General features: G+C 45.9%; 1 protein-coding gene across 1 annotated transcript; it reads left to right on the top strand.

Moving 5' to 3' along the window:
- LOC117875454 (interferon-induced very large GTPase 1-like) lies at positions 1-22,266 on the top strand. The gene is made up of 2 exons (XM_034766822.1): positions 1-258; positions 13,034-22,266. The coding sequence occupies exon 2, from the start codon at positions 13,093-13,095 to the stop codon at positions 20,350-20,352; it is 7,260 nt and encodes a 2,419-aa protein (XP_034622713.1). The 5' UTR covers positions 1-258; positions 13,034-13,092; the 3' UTR covers positions 20,353-22,266.
- Positions 22,267-22,629: the final 363 nt, after the last annotated feature.

Genomic DNA, 22,629 nt, shown 5'->3' with positions numbered 1-22,629 from the left:
GTCCCTGAACAATCGCAGTCTCTAAAGGCACTCCCTCTTCACTATCAGGGCGGACACTAACAGAGGAGAAGATATTTCCTCCCCCTTTTACATTACTAGTCGCCTCCTCTATGATGACACTCAACTCTACCTCCTGTGATGCCACCCTGGGATTTCCTTTTTCTATCTGCAGGCTGCTAGTAGCTTCTGCACTGCCACCTTCCTCTCCCGACTCTCCCTGTGGCTCCTGAGACTCAATCTCCAACTCCGCTTCTAAAGGTACCGTATCAGACTGAACTACCTCTCTCGCCCTACTTCTAGCAATTAGCCCTGCAGGTTTCTCTGTCTCCGTCGGTTCCACCATGCCAACAGGGATGGGAACAGATTCTCTGTCCTCCAACTAACACATCTCCTATCTTCTCCAGCTCTCTGATTCTTTCCAACAGCCGACCACGGTCTGATTTATTGCCATCCAGTGATCTTAAGCTGGCAGCCACTTGCTCCTGCCAACTCCGTGCTTCCTCTCCTGCGTCCTGTACCTGGTACCTTCACCATTCTAACGTTTTCTCTAATTGCTGCTTCTTTTGGAAAAGTATTGACCGCTCCTCTGACACTACATGTAGCTGATTTGTTAAATCCTGAATAACCTTTCCTCCCTCATCCAAAGTTTGCAGGGCTTTCCTGAGTAACTCTAATTTTTTATTCCATTTCTTTCCCAACAAACTACAAGCCTCTAGCAGACATTCAACAGCTATTCCCTTCACCAGTTTAGCCTCTCTTTTTTTCTGCTCTGTTTCTACATTAAACACCTCACTCACAAAACCCCATGGGTTACAATGCTCAGAGATCATCTCGCTATTCCTCAGCTGTACTAAACCTCCATGTTCCTGAATGGATTTCCTGGCAAAGTTTTCTAAAGCCAGACTGCGGGTAACTCTAACAGTCTCTACTCTTGCCCTTGCTCCACTCACCTTAACACGTAACATAGAACTCATTTCAATTCTAGAGCTTCACTATTGACTAGCCTATGTAATAAACTAGATAGATAGATAAATAAATGAACACTGCTGTTCTTTACTCTGAAAACTGAAAGTGTCCCTTCACAGAAACAACAGGAAACAACACCCCAAACCAGATTTTACGCTTAGTTCAATAAGTCCCAAATAAACAATAGAGGGGTGGAGGCGCGTTCCCCTCTCTTCCCTCAATGGCTCGTAGCTGATCAAGAGGTCTCTTTCCTCTTTCAGGACCTGCCAAAGAGCTGGGGGGGAACTGAGACAGACAGATCAGAGGTTCAGCCCGGGAGAGTTGAGGGAACTGAAATAAGGTAGCTCGAACTGTACAAGTTCTGAGTTACTGCAGCCTCTTGGTGGCAATTAATACACAGATTTATCAACTCCCCCGCCACCACTAGTGTGGGTCATCGGGTCCGATGTACTGCTAATATCTTATCGGTATCATTCGTTATAACTTCAACCTTCAACAAAGCCCCTTAAAAGCGCATATCACTTTAAATAATACCGCTATTACTCTTTAGCTTCCAAGATTAAATTCAAAACCTCTAAGCTAAAACGCTAAGTCACACCACAGTTCATAACAGGAAATACTGGGAACGGTGCCAAGAAGCAGTCACAGGAAATCAGGTTCCTGTGTTCTTAAGAGTGAGTGAGTGAAACACACAATCTTGCTCTCTAACTCTTTACTTATTCCTCAGGCGAGATTCTCGGCATCTAAAGATGCCTGGAATCCCTGAAAATCCCTATCACACACTCCTCGAGTCTCCTGGCTCCTTGCCAGTCTGTTGCCTGATTGAGGAGGTTAATAATATTAATTGGGATAGTGTGGGTTTTAGACTCGCCGATCTGTTTGATCAGAAGATAAGAAGGTTCTTGTCCTGAATCAGGCTCCACCGAATTTACAAAGGACCCTCGTGGGTATGACAGGCAGCTCACACGGAGACAGATAGAGCCTTAAAGACTTTTTATTAAGATAAACGAAGTAGTAATTAAATGGCAAAATAATCAGCGTTACAAAGTTACAATTGTATTACTGCTATTTAAGAGATACATATGGCATTATGGTGTTATATGCTACAAATCCCCCTTCCCTGATAACCTGGTGGTGAGAGACACAGGCCCAGCCTCGCCTCTGGAGGTTCAGGTTTTTAAATTCTTGGCTGAGAGGGGCAGAGCTTAGAAGAACCTGGAGCTAAGAGCTATCGGAGCGAACTTAGAGTTTACTTAACTAACTTAAACTTAAACCCTAATACACAAAACTAAGACAAAAGCTTAGGGAAACCAAGCTTAGCCTAGTCCCCTGTGAACGTAGAAAGTTTTAAGAAAAACAAGTACAGGCTCTCTAGCAAGGCCCTTTTTTATAGGGCAGAGGGGTCTGAACCCTCCTTCTCTGCCCAAACTTCATTTCTCACTGTAATGGTGCCCTTCACCGCTCCTCTCAAAAAAACAGCCAGAGACCGCTTCTGTGCAAGCACCAATGCCCTTTTATTTGCAGTGTTTGTTCCCACCACCATCTATATACAGTTCATTCAATACAGCCAGCTCCCTGTGGGACAGCTAGTCTCTTCAGCTAGCAGGGAACTCCAACCACAGGCTCCTTCTTTCCCTATTCCTCCCCCCTCTTCCTTCCTGCCAGCTCTATATAGTCCCCTAGCTGATTTAGGCCCGCAGGTGTTTTTCCTTAAACCCTTTGGCGAGCCACACCCAGCCAGCCCCAATTAATACTCCTTACTTGGAGCTGGGCTAAGAGGGGCCTGGCACAGGTCTCCTGGCCAGCTCCTGTTACATGCCTGCCCCATTAAGACGGGCAAGGCCCGGCCTACTTCAGCCCTTTCGCCCCTCAGCCCTTTCGCCTTCTACCCGTGGGGGGACCCTTTCAGGGAAGACTCCCCACTTCTGACCGGGTGCTCCCCGGCCACCTCTGTTGGTGGTTCCTCCACCCCTCTCCCACAGAATGTACACTGCTCCAGGAGGGGTGGCCCCCCTAATTCCGCCTCCGCCCGCAGGTCATCACACCAGTCACAGTACCCCCCCCCAGTTCCTCCTGTACCTCGGGTCGGGGTACTAAATTCTCCCCACTCTCGGGCAGGGCCCCCTGCACCTCAGTTTCCCCCGTACCTTCCTGCGGGTTCGGGGCCTCCTCTGTGGGGAGCGGTGTTAAGGGTGGCTTCCCTGGGTCCGTCCCTTCATCTGACAGATTCTGGCCAGCCTGCTCCCCCGTATACGCTTCCCACAGGTCCACCCTCTCTGGGCTTTGTTGTCTAGGAGTTTCTTTGCCATTTCTGGGACCTTGCTCATCCCCCCATCCTGGGATCCTTTGGCTGGGGATATTCGCCCCCTCCCTCAGGGCACCCCACCGCTTCCTTCCAGGTAGTGGGCCCCAGTCCCTGCCTAACACTACCGGGTACGGTAGGCTCTCCAACACCCCCAGCCGCTTCCATCTGAAGCGGCCTCTCGCTTCCAGGGGTACCTGGGCTACCAGGCAGAACTTCTGCTAGTCTATAAGGTGCCAGAGGACTCTTTGTTGCTGTTTACTGATCCAGACTAACACGGCTACCCCTCTGATACTTGATACATATTAATGACATTAGATCATACAAACATACGTTATTTTTGTTCTCCTGGTTATTTCGGTTCTTTCCTTGTGGTGTGCCTGCTAAGTTTGTGGGTACAGACTTGGAAACCCCCTTTGCCATTCTACCATTATCTATCTGGGTGAACGGTCCCAGACATAGATATGCTAACTTTGCCTTAGCTTAACATACAGAATAAGACCTGTAGGTCCCTTGCATTACAGCCGAACTTACTTGAATATAAATCTATAAACCTATTACAATAAACCAAATACTTAAACTATAAGAACAGATAGATATATATGCAAGCAAGCAGGTTAATCCTATAGGCTACACTCACAAGCTGGGGACCGACAGGCTAAGTGGCAGTTCTGCAGTAAAGGACCTAGGGGTTACAGTGGATGAGAAGCTGGATATGAGTCAGCAGTGTGCCCTTGTTGCCAAGAAGGTTAAAAGCATATTGGGCTGCATTAGTAGGAGCATTGCCAGCAGATCGAGAGAAGTGATTATTTCCCTCCATTTGGCACTGGTGAGGCCACATCTGGAGTATTGCGTCCAATTTTGGGCCCCCCAGGACAGAAAGGATGTGGACAAATTGGAAAGAGTCCAGCAGAGGGCAATGAAAATGATTAGGGGGCTGGAGCACATGACTTACAAGGAGAGGCTGAGGGAACTGGGCTTGTTTAGTCTGCAGAAGAGAAGAGTGAGGGGGGATTTAATAGCAGACTTGAGTTACCTGAAGGGGGGTTTCAAAGAGGATGGATCTAGACTGTTCTCAGGGGCGGCAGATGACAGAACAAGGAGCAATGGTCTCAAGTTGCAATGGGGGAGGTCTAGGTTGGATATTAGGAAACACTATTTCACTAGGAGGGTGGTGAAGCACTGGAATGGGTTACCTAGGGAGGTGGTGGAATCTCCATCCTTAGAGGTTTTTAAGGCCCGGCTTGACAAAGCCCTGGCTGGGATGATTTAGTTGGGGTTGGTCCTGCTTTGAGCAGGGGGTTGGACTAGATGACCTCCTGAGGTCCCTTCCAAACCTGAGATTCTATGAATGAAGCCAGGCTGTCCTATTTGTCCCCCACCTTCAAAATCCTTTTCCAGGCTTCCCTCCTGTTCCTGGCACCAAGAGGAGCTGCTGCTGGTTCCAGCAGGCAGGCCTGGAACATGGAACGGGGCCGGGTGCTGGCTGCGCTCCCAGCCATGTGAGATGCATGCACAGCAGTGCACATCCAGACCTCATTTCTGGAGGTGAAGTTACACCCATGGAGCCAGGCTAGCTCTGCCTTTGAGGCAAGCAGATTTCCTTCTTGGCTGGCACCAACTACCTCGGTATTATTGAATTACATTTTTCAAGACGAGGCCATTATAAAACAGAGCGGCCAGGTGGTGCCTTCCACATGGTGACTGATTCGCATGGTCCAAAACATACAGTTGAATCACATCATTCAGTGATGAATAGTCCCCCGAAGTTCTGAAGCTATGTAGGTTCCCTCTCAGGTATAACAGTGCCCCCCAACCACACAGCTGCCCCAGCACATCCTAGCTTCAGAGTGCGTGGGGCCAGGTCACCAATCTGAGTTAGGGGCAGTGAGCAAACTTGGATTAGGGGCCAACTCAAACTTTTACCAAACCTTTGGGTAGGGTGACCATATTTCCTTAGGCTGAATACAGGACACCTGGTAAAATTACTTGAATTCAAGTGAGTTCAACGGCAATCAATCAGAACTGTGCAGGACAAACGTCCAAATTAACATCAAGTTGACTGAGCCCCTATTAAAAAGAAATACTGCATAGTTGGATTATTTTTATTTACCTTCTTATCTTTAAGGCTTTGGGATTCACACGAGGAGAGGTGACACACACATTCCTGTGCACCTCTCTCACATGGGAGGGTGACTGACCGACCCAACCCGCCCTGCCCGGTGCTCTCCGCCCTCCATGCCTGGCTGGGCCCCTGGGATGGATCTACCATTCCTGGTAGCTGGCACCGCGTCTTCCCAAGGCAACACGTGGCGGGGCATGCAGGTTCACATGCCCTCTGATTTCTGCCAGGGTTCACACCAGAATGGGGCCAGCAGCAGCCTTTCAGCACTGTGCAGGAGGGAAGGGATAGGAGCTTCTTCCAGCGACAGGGGAGGAGGGGGGGGATGACCTGTCTCGTGTTTTTGCGGAGCCCATCTCTTCCCCCTGCCAGCTTGTCCCTTCCTGCCCGTGCAGTGTCAAAAGGCATCTAACACCTCCAGGCTGCTGCTGGCACTGACATAACCCAGCCGCTTCCTGTCGGTAGACAGGATACGGGGCTGGATGGACCTTTGGTCTGACCCAGTAGAGCCAGTCTTATGTTCTTATGTTAAGTTCTAAAATGCATTGTGCACCAGGGCCGAGGGAACCTGACTGCAGGGGCTTCACCGGCTGTGGAGCCTGGCCAGAGAGATGGCGGAGCAACCCCGCACTCCCTGCCTCCTCCCCTGAGTGCACCACATTCCCGCTCCTCCCCCGCCCTTCCGGAGCTTTCTAACGCTGCCAAACAGCTGTTTGGTGGCAGCCAGGTGGGAAGCGCTGGGAGGTAGGTGGAGGAACGGGGACGCGGCGCACTCAGGAGAGGAGGAGGAGATGGGCATGGGAGGGGCAAGGGGAGCTTGGCTGTTGGTGGGTGCAGAGCACCCACTAATTTTTCCCCATGGGTGCTCCAGCCCCGGAGCACCCATGGAGTCGGCACCTATGGTGCTAGCCCAGCCAGAGGCAGTGGGGGAAGGAAGGACCCTGCTGGTCAGGCTGATGGTGAGCTAGGTGCTCCATCGGGGGGCTGATTCTCCGCACAGCACTGGGAGCCCTGCCAGGGGGGATATGGCTGTGCTGACAGGCCAGCAGGGGGAGCAAACAACCCTGCGTGCTGTATCTTTGCCCCTCCACCAGCCTTGCACACCCTCCCCCATCGTCGGTTGTTGGACCCCCCCACACTCACCGCTGGTGGGCGGGCAGCTAACGAGCAGGGATCCATCCAGCAGCAGGACCCGCCAGGTGGGGGAGACAGAAAATATGGGACAATTTGCCCATTTTTAAGAAAAAGTCAGGAGTCCTGCAAGAGGACTTGAATACGGGACTGTCCCTTTGAAAATGGGATGTCTAGTCACCCTACTTTGTGACTGTGATAGACTGGACTGTCACAGCATGACAGAAGCCCAGCTGCAGAGTGGGGGCTATCCAGTTTATTGCACTGAGTGTAGCATGTATGATTACCTGCCCCGTGGGCAGGTGGCGTATGTGTGCATTCGGTGCAAGGAGCTCCTGGCCCTCAGAGACCATGTATGGACTTTGGAGGCCAGGGTGGCGGAACTGGAGGAGCTAAGGGAGGCAGAGAGGTATGTTGATGAGGCTTTCCGGGACACTGTAGAATTGTCCCACCTCCGATCAGACAGCCCCTGCGCTGTTGAGGAGGATGAAAGGCTCAGGGAAGCAGAGCAGTCAACGGGAGCAGAGGGAAACCTTCCCATAGTTGGGACCGTCCTTCCAGACGGTGCTGGGGTTGCCTCTCGCACTGAGGTTACCTCTCCAGTGGAGGGAACTCCAGTCACTAGGAAAAGGCAGGTGTTAGTAATGGGAGATTCGATCATTAGAAACGTAGATAGCTGGGTTTGTGATGACCGGGAGAACCGTACGGTGACTTGCCTGCCTGGTGCGTAGGTTGCAGATCTCTCGAGGCATCTAGACAGACTTATGTGTAGTGCTCGGGAGGAGCCGGTGGTCGTGGTACATGTAGGTACCAATGACATAGGGAAGGGTAGGAGAGATGTCATGGAGGCCAAATTTAGGCTGCTAGGGAAGAGACTGAAATCCAGGACCTCTATGGTGGCATTCTCAGAAATGCTCCCAGTTCCACGCGCAGGGCCAGGTAGGCAGGCAGAGCTTCAGAGTCTCAATGCGTGGATGAGACGATGGTGTAGAGAGGAGGGGTTTACATTCATTAGGAACTGGGGAAATTTCTGGAATGGGGGAGCCTATACAGGAAGGATGGGCTCCACCTAAACCGAAGTGGAACCAGACTGCTGGCACTAAACATTAAAAAGGTTGTAGAGCAGTTTTGAAACTAGGAGTTGGGGGAAAGCCGACTGCTGCAGAGGAGCATGTGGATCGGACAGAGACTTCTCTTAGGGGAGAGTCTAATGATAGAGAATCTCCAGGTTCTAGTCAGGAGCAGAGGATGGAGGAGGATAAAGTAGGAGCCAGATCAGATGATAAACATTCACATAAAAAAGAATCTGACACATCAGAAAAGGGCAGACAAATAAACAGTGACAAGTTTATAAAGTGCTTGTACACAAATGCTAGAAGTCTAAATAATAAGATGGGTGAACTAGAGTGCCTCGTGATAAAGGAGGATATTGATATAATAGGCATCACAGAAACCTGGTGGACTGAGAGCAATCAATGGGACACAATCATTCCGGGCTACAAAATATATCGGAAGGACAGAACAGGTCGTGCGGGGGGGGAGTGGCACTATATGTGAAAGAAAATGTAGAATCAAATGAAGTAAAAATCTTAAGTGAATCCACATGTTCCATAGACTCTCTATGGATAGAAATTTCAAGCTTTAATAAGAATATAACATTAGAGATCTAGAGCTTGGAAATAGTGACCATAATATAATTACATTTAACATTCCTGTGGTGGGAAGAACATCTCAACAGCCCAACACTGTGGCATTTAATTTCAGAAAGGGGAACTATGCAACAATGAGAGGGTTAGTTAAACAGAAATTAAAAGGTACAGTGACTAGAGTGCAAACCCTGCAAGCTGCATGGACACTTTTCAAAGACACCATAATAGAGGCCCAACTTAAATGTATACCCCAAATTAAAAAACACAGTAAAAGAACTAAAAAAGAGCCACCGTGGCTTAACAACCAGGTACAAGATAGAAATTCCATGCTCTAATAATAAGAATATAGGGGTAGGGATATATTACCGACCACCTGACCAGGATGGTGATAGTGACTGTGAAATGCTCAGGGAGATTAGAGAGGCTATTAAAATAAAAAACTCAATAATAATCCTGGGGGATTTCAGTTATCCCCATAGTGACTGGGTACATGCCACCTCAGGACGGGATGCAGAGATAAAGTTTCTTGACACCTTAAATGACTGCTTCTTGGAGCAGCTGGTCCTGGAACCCACCAGAGGAGAGGCAATTCTTGATTTAGTCCTAAGTGGAGCACAGGATCTGACCCAAGGGGTGAATATAGCTGGACCGCTTGGTAATAGTGGCCATAATATAATTAAATTTAACATCCCTGTGGCAGGGAAAACACCACAGCGAGCCAACAATGTAGCATTTAAATTCAGAAAGGGGAACTACACAAAAGTGAGGAGGTTAGTTAAGCAGAAATTGAAGGGTAAAGTGCCAAAAGTGAAATCTCTGCAAGCTGCCTGGAAACTTTTTAAAGACACCATAATAGAGGCTCAACTTAAATATACCCCCCAAATTAAAAAACCTAGTAAGAGAACCAAAAAAGAGCCACTGTGGCTAAACAACAAAGTAAAAGAAGCAGTGAGAGGCAAAAAGGCATCCTTTCAAAAGGGGAAGTTAAATCCTAGTGAGGAAAATAGAAAGGAGCATAAACTCTGGCAAATGAAGTGTAAAAATACAATTAGGAAGGCCAAAAAAGAATTTGAGGAACAGTTAGCCAAAGACTCAAAAAGTAATACCACATTTTTTTTAAGTACATCAGAAGCAGGAAGCCTGCTAAACAACCAGTGGGGCCACTGGACGACCGAGGTGCGAAAGGAGCACTCAAGGACGATAAGGCCATTGCAGAGAAACTAAATAAATTCTTTGCATCGGTCTTCCTGGCTGAGGATGTGAGGGAGATTCCCAAACCTGAGCCATTCTTTTTAAGTGACAGATCTGAGGAACTGTCTCAGATTGAGGTGTCATTAGAGGACTTTTTGGAACAAATTGATAAATTAAACAGCAATAAGTCACCAGGACCAGATGGTATCACCCAAGAGTTCTGAAGGAACTCACATGTGAAATTGCAGAACTACTAACTGTAGTCTGTAACCTATCATTTAAATCAGCTTCTGTACCCAATGACTGGAGTTTAGCTAACGTGGCACCAATTTTTAAAAAGGGCTCCAGAGGTGATCCCAGCAATTACAGGCTTGTAAGCCTGACTTCAGTACCGGGCAAACTGGTTGAAACTATTATAAAGAACAATATTGTCAGACATACAGATGAACATAATTTGTTGAGGAAAAGTCAACATGGTTTTAGTAAAGGGAAATCATGCCTCATCAATCTACTAGAATTCTTTGAGGGGGTCAACAAGCATGTGGATCCAGTGGATATAGTGTACTTAGATTTTCAGAAAGCCTTTGACAAGGTCCCTCACCAAAGGCTCTTACGCAAAGTAAGCTGCCACGGGATAAGAGGGAAGGTCCTCTCCTGGATCAGTAACTGGTTAAAAGATAGGAAACAAAGGGTAGGTATAAATGGTCAGTTTTCAGAATGGAGAGAGATAAATAGTGGTGTCCCCCATGGGTCTGTACTGGGATCACTACTGTTCAACAGATTCATGAAGGATCTGGAAAAGGGGTAAACAGTGAGGTGGCAAAATTTGCAGATGATATAAAACTACTCAAGATAATTAAGTCCAAAGCAGACTGTGAAGAGTTAGAAAGGGACCTCACAAAACTGGGTGACTGGGCAACAAATTGGTAGATGAAATTCAGTGTTGATCAATGCAAAGTAATGCACATTGGAAAACATAATCCCAACTATACCAATAAAATGATGGGGTCTACATTAGCTGTTACCACTCAAGATAACGATCTTGGCATCATTGTGGATAGTTCTCTGAAAACATCCACTCAATGTGCAGCAGCAGTCAAAAAAGCAAACAGAATGTTGGGAATCATTAGGAAAGGGATGGATAATAAAATGAAAAATCTCATATTGCCTCTATATAAATCCATGGTAAGCCCACATCTTGAATACTGTGTGCAGATGTGGTCGCCCCATCTCAAAAAGATATATTGGAATTGGAAAAGGTTCAGAAAAGGAACACACAAATGATTAGGGGCATGGAACAGCTTCCATCTGAGGAAAGATTAATAAGACTGGGACTTTTCAGCTTGGAAAAGGGACGACTAAGGAGGGATATGACAGAGGTCTATAAAATCATGACCGGTGTGGAAAAACTAAATAAGGAAGTGTTATTTACTCCTTCTCATAATACAAGAAATTAATAGGCAGCAGGTTAAAAACAAACAAAAGGAAATATTTCTTCATACATCATACAGTCAACCTGTGAAACTCCTTGCCAGAGATGTTGTGAAGGCCAAGACTATATCAGGATTCAAAAAAGAACTAGATCAGTTCATGGAGGATAGGTCCATCAATGGTTATTAGCCAATATGGACAGGGATGCAAAACCATGCTCTGAAGGGTCCCTACCCTCTGTTTGCCAGAAGCTGGAAATGGGCGACAGGAGATGGATCACTTGAGGATTACCTGTTCGGTTCATTCCCTCTGAAGCACCTGGCACTGGCCACTGTCGGAAGACAGGATACTGGGCTAGATGGACCTTTGGTCTGACCCAGTCTGGCCGTTCTTAAGTTCTTATTTACTAGCTAAAAATTATTTACAAGGCCACTTGTGAATTCACACTTTGTCCATTGTTAACGGATGTTTCCTTACTTCTGTTTTCTTTCATTGTTTATCCAAGGCCTCCAGTTAGGAGGAAATTAGCTAGATGGAAGGATACAGGAGCGGAGAGGTGATCCAGAAAGGAGAGGGGGAAGGGAAGTAGGGCCGGGGAGAAGTGGGCCAGTGCATGGAGGACAGGTGGAGTGAGGTTGAGGTGAAGTGACTGGGAGGGACAGGCTGGACGGGGTTGGTACAAAACAGCCAACAAGCACAGGAGAGAGAGCAGCCAAGCTGATGACATCACTGGTGTCCGAGGGTGCCTGGTGCAGGACCTGCTAAGCCTCTTTTGTGTCTGCTCCTGCCAGGTTTAGTCTCTCTGGCTTCCAAGGGTTGGCTCCTCCCTGAAATTTTAATTCTCCAGCCCTAATCGCTTTGGGGGGAACAGTAAGGGGGAGGCACTGCAAAGGACACCCTTGCACAGTTCTGTCTCCAGCGGGCGCTGTGAGAAGGGATGACCCAACTGGGTCCATCTTTCCTCCTACCCCTGCAATGCTGCAGGAGTCGGATCTGCTGAGGCGGCTTCTGGGTCTACTCCTAATTTGAGAGTTCCTGAAACCACAGGCGCCGGCTTCCTCCTTGCCCAGGAGGTGCTCAATCCCCACTCCGCCCGAGGCCCAGCCCCCAATCCACCCCTTCCCCTGACCTCCCGCTTCTTTCTGCCCCACTTCTTCCTGCCCAATTCCGCCTCTTCCCCCCCAGGGAGCCCATCCCTGCTCCTTCCCCTCCCCCCAGCAGAACAGCTGATCGCAGCGGGTAGGAGGCGCTGGGAGGGAGGGTAGTGAGGGGGAGGAGCTGATTAGTGGGGCCGCTTGATGGGTGCTAACCACCCACTAATGTTTTTGTAGCACCCACGGAGTTGGCACCAACGCCTGAAACCACCATGGCACAAAAAGTTGACAATGATCCTAAACAAAGGTCATCAAGTATTTCACAGGAAGCTTTAAATGCAGGATTTGTCCTGTACCGTAGATAATTCTTTCTATTACCTCCATCTGATCCTTTATTTCTGATGTGAGTAATTTGCACCAAAAGTGAGGGGAAACCAATGCTGTGTGGAACAAAGGTCGTTTGGGGACTACAATGAATCATGTCCAAAACCAGAGTTTATTGGTTTGGTTTTTCTGAAGGATGGGCTTCTGGTAAAGATTCTGGCCAGGGACTTGAGTATTCCGGATTCAATTCCCTGTGTGACCTTGGGCACATCACTTAATCTCTCTGTGCCTGGGTTCCACACACAAGTTCTTATCACAATTGGAACCTGAGCTTGCTTAGGGCTTCTAGGTACTGTGTAATACAACTTAAGAGAAAATCAACTGAGGGATGGAAAGAGTACTTAAAAAGGGAAGGTTACAAAACAGAAGAATGAATCCTTAAAAAAAATAAAAGGACCGCCATTAAAAAAGGGAGATTTAAAAAAAAGATTGCTTGTAGGAGAAATGAATAAAACAACAGGCATGGGTGGATAGAGCGAAAAAATTAGACAATTAAGGACCATAGACTTTGCTGAAGAGGAACGGCCAGTCCACCCTAGTCCTATGGGGCGAGTGCATAGACGTGGTTTGGATTAGTGCAGTGTGTATGGGGTTTGGGGGACAGGGTGGGGATAGCAATATTTTAATTTTTCCAGGGTGAGCACTGGTAAAATGTCAGAATACTTCAGTACATCAAGCTTCAGGAAATGATCTGATGGAGGGTAAACGTGTTCATGAAGAAGTGACAAAAATATGTTCTCTATGTTTAAATCCTTCTCTGCAGAGGAGATAAACCACGATGATCCAGTTCAGGGCACCCCTGTGAAGGAAACACACCCCAAGATGGAAGAACTGGGGCAGAGACTTGATGGAGTGGGACTGAGAACACAATACTGGCTGCCCAAACTACGAGACAAATTGGGGATTACCTCTGCACAAGCTTTGAAACACCTAAGCTATGAAGACTATTTAAAGCTGGAGTGTGAAGTAGAGCACCCATGGGAAAAGCAGGCTCTCCAAACCCTACTTAACATAGCAGAGAGCAAGACAACAATGAAGCAGCTGCAGGGGGAGCGCTTGGAGATGCTAAAGAAGAGGCAGGAGCAGGCTAAGACAGCACTGCAGGGATTAAAAGAAATGCAGGAGAAAGGCAGGAGCCGTCATGAGGAAGCTGTAAGAAAGAAAGAGGAGGAGCTGCAGGGAGCTATGGACATCGCCCCAGAGTATTGGGCACCAGCTGAGAAGCCTTTGAAGGAAGTGATAGAGAATGTGCACAAACAATTAGACCTCCTGGAGGAGTCAGTGTCCAAGAGTGAGAATCTCCCTGACAAGGAAGTTTTGAGATGGGCGTCGGGAGGGCTGGCCCTGCAGGGCATTTATAAAACCAACAAGCTCACAGAGATGGTGGAGAAGCGAGAGCAGCTCATAGACATCCCAGAAGGGTTCGAGCTCTTTGGTCCAAAGCAAGGGCCGTTGTTTGAGAAGAAGGAGTTTTCATCGGCCGAAGCAGAATCCACATTCACAAAGGCCATGGAGAAGCTGGGCTTCAGCATTAGTGTCACAGCCAAAGGCGGGTTTTGGGGGTTTAGTGCTGAAACCAGCTCAGATCACAGCAGCTCTTCAGAATCTGAAGAAACCCACAGGTCCCGCTCTGAGCACACTTACATTTGCACCACCAATTACAGCTACATCCCACTGGCCTCATGCTACTTCCCCAAGGATCAGCTTCGACTTTCCAGTGCAGCGCTGCAAGAGTTAAAAGAGATTGAGCAGCTTTTGAGTCATACCCCAGAGCCGGACAAGCTCAACTTGCTGAAGAGCAGGGGCAGGAGTTTCTTCAAGAGATTCGGGTCTCATGTAAACCAGGGCCCCCTTCACTTGGGTGGGATATTCTGGTGGAAAGCGTCTTCTGAGGGATTCCGGGCAGAGCAACTGGACGAGGTGAAGAAACGAACATCTGATGCACTCAGCTCCTATGTTGGCGGCAGCTATGGTGGTTTTGGTTGTCGTGATGCAGGAAGTGTTAATGTATCAAAATCAGATTCCAAAACATCCCTTCAAGGCACTGATACAAAAACCTTCCAACCAGAGATTCAGCTGTGTATAACCAAGACAGGGGGCCCACCTGGTGTGGATTCACTCACAGCATGGAAATCCGGGCTACTGGCCAGTAACAAAACCTGGTCTGTTATCGACAGAGACTCTCGGCTGATTCCAGTGTGGGACATAATCCTGTCCAATCACAGACAAGATTTTAACGATGTTTATCAAATGAGCAGCAGCCTCACAAGGGCCTATGAAGCCCTAACAAAGCTCAATGCAAGTACATTGGTTGGGGAGGAATCACTCAGTGCAGTGGATGAGGCCAGATCGTTCTTAGAGGAAATGAAGACCTGGGAAGTCTCTGGGGATGAAGAACAGCTGGTGACTCTGCTCAATTTCAAAGAGAAGCTAAATGAAAAAACAAAACACAACAGGACCTGGATCGACATCTGCCTGTCAGATAAGGTGCTTCAGGATTTCCTGGAAAACACAGTTTTACTGTGCAAAGATTTACCTGCACAAAACACCATGCCCACCAAATCTCTGCTGCGCTGCCTTCTGGACCCTCATGTCTATTCAGTTAAGAATTTTCCCAAGTCTTCCTCCATCCTGCAGTGGATCTTTCATGCTGAAGAAAAGCCACAAAAATCTATCCATGTTTCTGAATTTGCTGATTTCATTCAAGTCCTACAGGACATGAAGAATTACATACAGACTGTTACCTATGGACCTAACTCCTCCCCAGCAGCAGCGGTGGAAGCAAAAGTAAAGGCCAGTTTGGATGTGAGCTTAGCTTTCTGTTCCTTGCGGGAGGCTCTACAGGACCGAGAGCAGATAGACATAGAGCTGTTATTGCTCTCCATTGCAGCCAGGGCAGGATATTGTGTGGAAAATAACGTTTTTCAGAATCTCTTCGGATGCCCAGAAATTAATTTCATGTTAAAGGAAATGCAAAGGGCACATGAGGGATATTTGACTCTTAAGGATCAGGATATTTCCAGAGCTCAGGCTTTCCTGCTGTTGACAGGTCTGACAATAGCAGCTAAAAATAAAGTTATGACTCCCAAAGAGAAGAACAAACGTTTGACTTTTATGAAACATCACATGGGAAACTCGCTGTCGAGTGAAGTTATTAACATCCTTAAAAAGCAGAATGAATGCAATGACTGGGAAGTTTTAGAAATAAACTTGAATTCCCTTATAAAGGGGGTCTGTGAAGACACAAATGACAATCTGCAGACACAGGATATGAGAAAAGAAGTAGAAAATGTTTGTCAAAGAGCTGAACCAGTAGAGTTACCAAAATCAGAACCAAAAGAAGTACAGTACACTGATGCTAAGACACATAGTTCTAGTGAAACCCAAGAGTTTCTAAATTTGATCAAGCGTCTTGGACTTGAAAACTACTATCCAAGGAAAATGAGAAAAGCTGATTTCCATGTGGTTGATCTGACCTCTTTTCAGGATAACCAGCCCAGAACTGAGAGTGAGCTGCCAATTTATTTTTTGCAAAAGCTTTTGATGCTGGACTATCGGGTAAGGTGTCTGGTTTGCAAGGATGAAAGCAAAACAAAAGAAGGTACAAATACACTTAATACCACAGTCAATGTGAACCAATCTTTAGATATTTTAGATGATCTTTTTAATAATATCAATGAAGAAATTAGTGAATCTGCTACAAGTCAGAAACATGTACACCCCATGGACATCCAGATGGCAATTTTTCACTGTGCAGATGACTTGGCAAGACAATATCTTTCAACAAAATTATCTTTATGTCAATTTGCCCTCCCACTTCTGGTGCCAAATCCCCATACCTCTCAAATAGAATTCCCTCTTTGGTCCTTTTGCCAGGTTAAGAAGAAATGGAAGAGTCATGAGAAATACGAGGAGGAGACTGGGGTTAAGAAATGCAAAGACAAATGGGTGTATCAAGCAGGTACACCAGTGGTATCTTTCATAAGATTGGGAACATCTTCATCTTCTAAATCTCAGATCTTAAATACTTTATTGAGCAAGCAAAAGCACAGCATTTTTTTCCACCGTCATTGTAGAGGCAGCAGCAAAGAAGGTCTCTTGATGAAAGGTGTCATAGAAATCACCTGGTACTGTCCAGGTGGGAGAGATGATGACCGTTTTGACAACTGCATCGCATTCACAAACCTGCATGGAGATGCGAGGGAACATGAGCAACAAGTCCAATTTTTACAGGAAATTGCTTCTGTCAATGTAGTTCTCTTGTCGGACGCTGATCAGAATGAAAGAGGCAGGAAACTTTTGCAAGACCTGCTGAAATCTCCAAAACCTTTCATCTTTCTGTGTGTTGACAAAGAGAGAATTTCAGTTAACAGACAAGAAAAACGAGTACAAATTGCTGTCAAGGACCGTAATGAGGCTGAATTAACGGATGAACTGACAGCAAGAATTAAATGTGCTCTAGAAGCTTCAAATACCCCTTACAGTCTAGATGCATGTGCTGGTATTGCTCGACAACATGGGTTCCTCATTGATGAAGATAATCCAGAATGTAGGGAAGGAAAATTATTGGCACAGACAGTGATAAGTATTTTGAATGAAAACAAATTAGTAGAGGCCAAGGCCAAATTCTTGCCTCTTCAAGGAGAATTATGGCACATGTGGTGTAAAAAGGACAAAGAACTCACCCGTTTGCATGAGAGTGAAAATGTGGGTATTGAACAGCACAAAAGCAAAACCGAATCAGAAAAACGTAAGATACGATGTAGACAATTCAGGACAGCATTCCCCCTCAATGATTTAATGAGGTCAATGCTGGACATTCTCCAGTCAAATTCAGAGACAACTAAAATGTACTTCCTGCAATGGTTGAAAGTATTTATGGATGACTTGTCTTCTGATCACCATGCAGATCTTCACCAAAAATACCATAAGTTGTGGTCCCAAATGCTAGAAAAAAGAAATACAGGAGACAATCAATCGGAAAAAAAATTAGAAGAACTATCAAATGAGATAGATGGATCTTCCCTGGGCCTTGAACACATTTTGAGAGAAGTAGGTCAGATTTATGAAACTCTGGATGCAATGAACCAAAAAGACAAAGATTTTGCTACTCTCCCACAAATTGCAGCCGATCTGATGGTTTCAGGGTATCCCATTGAGCTGATGGATGGTGATGCTTCATACGTGCCACTGAAATGGATCGGAGCCATCTTTGACAAGTTAACTGAAAAGCTAGGAGACAAAAAGGTGTTTGTCCTTTCAGTGCTTGGCATACAGAGCACTGGGAAGTCAACATTACTGAATACCATGTTTGGTCTGCAGTTCAATGTCAGTGCTGGGAGGTGCACTAGGGGAGCATTTATGCACCTACTGAAGGTGGATGAAGAGTTCAGACAAAAACTGAACTTTGACTTTATGTTGATTATTGATACTGAAGGGCTTCGGGCTATACAGCTAGCAAACAGAGCAACTCTTGATCGTGATAATATGCTAGCCACTTTTGTCATTGGTGTTGGCAACATGACTCTGATCAATATTTTTGGAGAGAATCCTTCAGAAATGCAAGATATCCTGCAGATCGCTGTCCAGGCCTTTCTGAGGATGAAGCAAATAAATCTCTCCCCAAGCTGTTTGTTTGTGCACCAAAATGTTGGAGACATAACTGCAAATGAAAAAAATATGGAAGGACGAAGACGCCTAAAACAAAAGTTAGATGAAATGGCAGTTACTGCCGCCCAGCAAGAGTTCTGTGATGTTACCTGCTTTAGTGACGTTATCCGATTTGACGTGAACACCCACATTCATTACTTTGCTCACCTCTGGGAAGGAAACCCACCAATGGCACCTCCGAATCCCAGCTACAGCCAGAATGTGCAAGAACTAAAGAGCAAGATTCTCATGGCTGCAAATAAAAATTCCCGGTGCAATGTTTTGAGTATGTCAGAACTGAAAGTGCGCATTCAGGACTTGTGGAAGGGTTTGGTAAGTGAAAATTTTGTGTTCAGTTTTAAGAACACGCTGGAGATTGCAGCGTACAACCGGCTGGAAGCAGAGTATAGTAAATGGACCTGGGCGTTAAGAAGTCACATGCTTGATCTGCAGAACAAGCTCAGCAATCGAATTAAAAATGACGAAATATCCAAGATAGATAGCGGATTTCTTGAGAAGCCAATTGATGAAAAATACACTGCAGTCACAAAGGACCTGGAAAAATATTTTGGTGAAGATAAAGACAGTAAGATATTGATTCAATGGAAAACAAATATTGAAATCCGACTGCAAATGTTTAAACAAGAGCTGGTTGACAAAGCTAATCGAAAAGGTAAGGAACTTATCTGTCTAAAAAATCATCAAAGCAGTTTAGAAAGAAAGAGATCAACTTATAAAGATGACATGCTTAGAAGAAGCAAAGAGTTAGCTCTAAAATATAGAGACAAGAAGCTAAACGAAAATGAACTTCGAAAGAACTTTACGTGCACATGGCAGAAGTGGGTGGATGAGGTTTGCTCTACTGTCCCACCAGCTGAGGAACCTGCTATTGGTACTGATGTGGAGAAGTTCCTAACTGGTTATTTTTCATCCACAAATCATTTGTTTAAGAGAATTGAAATATTCTCGAAATGTACTGCTTTTTGTATTGAGCCTACTCAGCATATCAGAAAGAAAAAAAGTGTTTGGCAATGGAGGGCATCTCATGAAGAAAGTGATAAGCAGACATTAAAGACATTACAGGAGGTAACTCATACCATAACAAAGCTTATAAGTCAACACATAGAGACAAAACAACCAGAGATAATGAATTACAGTTCTAGTTACTTTCATGAAATTGTGAATAAAATAGACCAAGCTATAGACTCTGAAATTGTTGATGCAAATTTTACTGTAACACCTACATACAAAATAGATTTATCATTATATCTCTGCCAAATGGCAGCAAAGAGGTTTAGAGAGATGTACAAAGAATTCCAGGTATCGAATGACCCACATATGTATCTTGAACACGAGAGAGAGGATTTCTTCAATTGTTTTAAGATTGCCTGCCAGGGAGCAACATCTATCACAACATTTGCTGATTTCTTATGCAACAAGCTGACTCAAGCGCTCCGCTGTGCAACTTATGACAAAACCACCATTGACATAGCTGACGAAATGAGGTCTAACTATCCAGCCTTCAATGGCAATAGAGCCAAACTGGAAACCCATATTCTAAAGTCTCTTGCAGAAGAGGAGAACTTTGAGCAGTACAAGCAATACATTCACTCTCCACGGGACTTTTTTGAAAATTTTATCAAAACGTGTGTTGATAATTATTTAGACAAAGAAAAGGCAAAACTTTTAGATTTCTTAAATCGTCGTCTTCATGATTTCTGCACTTCAGTTCATACAGCTATTGGTGAATCAATTAAAGCGGTCAAAGACAAGAATGGCAATGCATCCTTATGGTTGGATGAATTTTGCAACAGACTTCAAGGTGACTTACACTTTCCCCGAAATGAGCTAAAAAGCATTGAACACCAGGAGATAAAAGACGTAGAGTTTCTTAAAAACAGCATGGTTGAGACACTAAATTCTGTAGAAGAGAATCTGAAACGGGACTTTGCTGCACTTGATGTAGAACCATTTAAATCAAAACCTCACGAAATACTGTCTGAGCAGCTCTGTGGATGCTGGGAGATGTGTCCCTTTTGCAAGGCTGTCTGCACAAACACACTTTCTGGCCATGATGGAGACCACAGTGTCCCTTTCCATCGTCCTCAAGCTGTGACTGGCATCCAATGGTACAAAACTAATCATCTAGTTACTGACATCTGTTCCAGCCTCGTAGCAAGTGACTGCAGATTGGTCCTGAGTGAGGACAATCAAATTCCATACAGGAATTATCGACAAGCTGGTCCTGTTCATGCCAAATGGAGCATCACACCAGACAACTCAGCACAGTCTTACTGGAAATGGTATGTGTGCCATTTCCGTTCTCAAATAGAAAAAGAATATTCTGGAAAATTTGAGGGCAAAGGAAGCATCCCCCCTGAGTGGGCAGATTTTACGAAGGAGGCTGTGCTCTCTGACCTGGAAAAGCTGTAGTCTTTTATTCACAGACGGGCTAATCAAAGGTTGATGGTTTTCCTTTTATCTTTCACTTTGGAAAAGATACGAAACCTACTGCATGCCGTATTTTCAAATATTATTATTGTTGTTGGTTTTGCTTTAGAAAACAAGTTGTTGAAGCAACACTATGGCCTGTCCCTGCCTCCATGAGTTGGCCCTGTAGAAGCCATTAACATGTAAGAAATTGCTCTTTGCTGTCTCCTGCCCTGTGCTGCTGTGTACGTGTGTCACGGGCTGCAGTTTACAGGGTGCTACCTTGCTTGTATAACCTGCTGCAGTCTGAGCTGGGTCCCTCCCCCCCACTACCCATCGCCAGCTGAGACTCCTGCCCCAGCCAGGGCCCAGGGCCCCTCAGTCCTACCCCCTCCTCCACACAGGGCCCCTCCTAACTCCCACACACACTTGGTCCAGCCCTGTTCTCCCCCTGACCCCCTGCCACTCCCTCACAAGTGTCTCTCATGTCTCTCCCCCTGCCCTGATTCCCCCAATCCTGCTAATTCCCCTGCCACTCATCCTCATTTATCCCCCTCCCCTCAGTGCAGCCCCAAACTCCTCTCACACCTATTCCCCCCATTCCTCCACCCCCTAACATACCCCTCCCCTCCCAGAAGCAGTCACATGTCTAATTTTTACTTTAAACAAAAACGTTTGGATTACATACCCCCAGATTAATGGGAACAAACAACCCCGAGAGACAGGATTTGTCAATACGCCTCCAAACCTTTTCCAGGTTCCTGCCCAAGGTCGGACTCACACTGCTACTGGTCGGGTCAGCTTCAACGGACGCTTTTCAGTCGCTTGAGCTGTCCAGCCGGTAGGAAACTTTCAACGGAACAATACTATTAACAGCTCTGTCCACACGTGCTCACCGTGATCTATTGGGAGCGTGAATAAACACATGAGGCTTGTAATCAGCCTAACTGGAGAAGCAAAATCTTTCTCACGTAAATTTTAAGTTTATTTCCCCCCCCAAAAGATTGTGGGTACCAGGCTCTCTGTTGGGGTCACCCTTGAACACTGGAGACTCTGGAGTGATGAGCTAAGCCCTGGTTTGTTCTTTATCTGTGAGCAAAAAAAGTGTCAGAATGTCAATGTTAAAAAAAGCTGGGTTTTGTCAGGGGTTGTATCTTGGGAACCCCTTGGTCAAATGGCCCCAAATGTGGCTCCCTAACAGATTGCCAGGTCCCCATGAGGCCTACCAAATGTCTAGGCAATTGCAGGAACTATGTAGGTTTTAGAGCACTTACAAGAGTCAAGCTTTAAACAGAAACCTGGTCCTAATCGCAATGAGGATAATGAATGGCAAAACTCCCATTGACATCAGTGAGATCAGCTTTTGAGGCCCTTTGACCATGATTTAGCAGGACACTTAAGAACATGTCCAATTTTTAAGCACATAAATAATCTCATTGGTTTCAATGGGATTATTCACATGCTTCAAATTAGGCACCTGCTTAAGCACCTTGCTAGTTCTGCACTAAGAGAACTTCAGCATTACGGACCCTGAGGGACTAATTATTCCCTCTTTATTGAGAGCAAAACTCCCATTTCAATCAATTAAGAGATTTAACTGAGAATCAGGCCCTGTATTCTAACCCTGAGCAGGAGAGGGAGACCTTGAGCGATAGGAAAAGAATATTTTTGCTGCTATACAGTAATCTGTCCAACTGACATCAGTATAATTTGTGTGCTGCAGCCAATCGCTGTTTCTAGTAGCGCAACAACAACAACAAAAGCCCTACTGAGCATGTTACAACACAAACATCTCAGCGGCAGAGCCAGAAAATATATTAGTTAGACCGTCTTTATGAAAGGTTATGATTTAAATGTAACAATTCATGTTCTTTTTGCTGCAATTGTACCTCTGTAAATAATTTCAGGTTTAGCTTCCTCAGGTCTAGTTTTTTCATTCCAACAAGAAGTTAATTTATTTTTAAGTAAGGTCTGATCCTACAAGGGGCTGAGCACGCTCAACTATCACTGGTTCTAAGGTACTTGAGCTCCCATCATCTCTCAGGCGTGTTCACAATTAGCTGATCACACTATTTAATAAAAATACATGAAAATTCTTTTCACTCAAGCTCTTGACGGGTGAAGGAGGCTGCTGTTTGTCCATAGTGAGGAGCAGGGACGGGAAGAGGCAGGGTTGGGTGGGGGTTTGGGGAAGGGGTGGAGTGGGGGCAGGGCCTGGGGCAGAGAGGCGGGGTTGTCCCAGGCCCCGCACCCCTTTAGGGATGGCCCTGGCTGAAAGAT

The sequence above is a fragment of the Trachemys scripta genome, chromosome 3 (assembly GCF_013100865.1).
Source record: "Trachemys scripta elegans isolate TJP31775 chromosome 3, CAS_Tse_1.0, whole genome shotgun sequence".
NCBI classification, from domain to species: domain Eukaryota; kingdom Metazoa; phylum Chordata; order Testudines; family Emydidae; genus Trachemys; species Trachemys scripta.
Note: the sequence above shows the minus strand (reverse complement) of the source record. Positions and strands in the feature narration are given on the sequence as shown.

Excerpts from the sequence above, each read along its gene's own strand:
- LOC117875454 (XM_034766822.1), top strand. The coding sequence starts at position 13,093 with ATGGAAGAACTGGGGCAGAGACTTGATGGAGTGGGACTGAGAACACAA.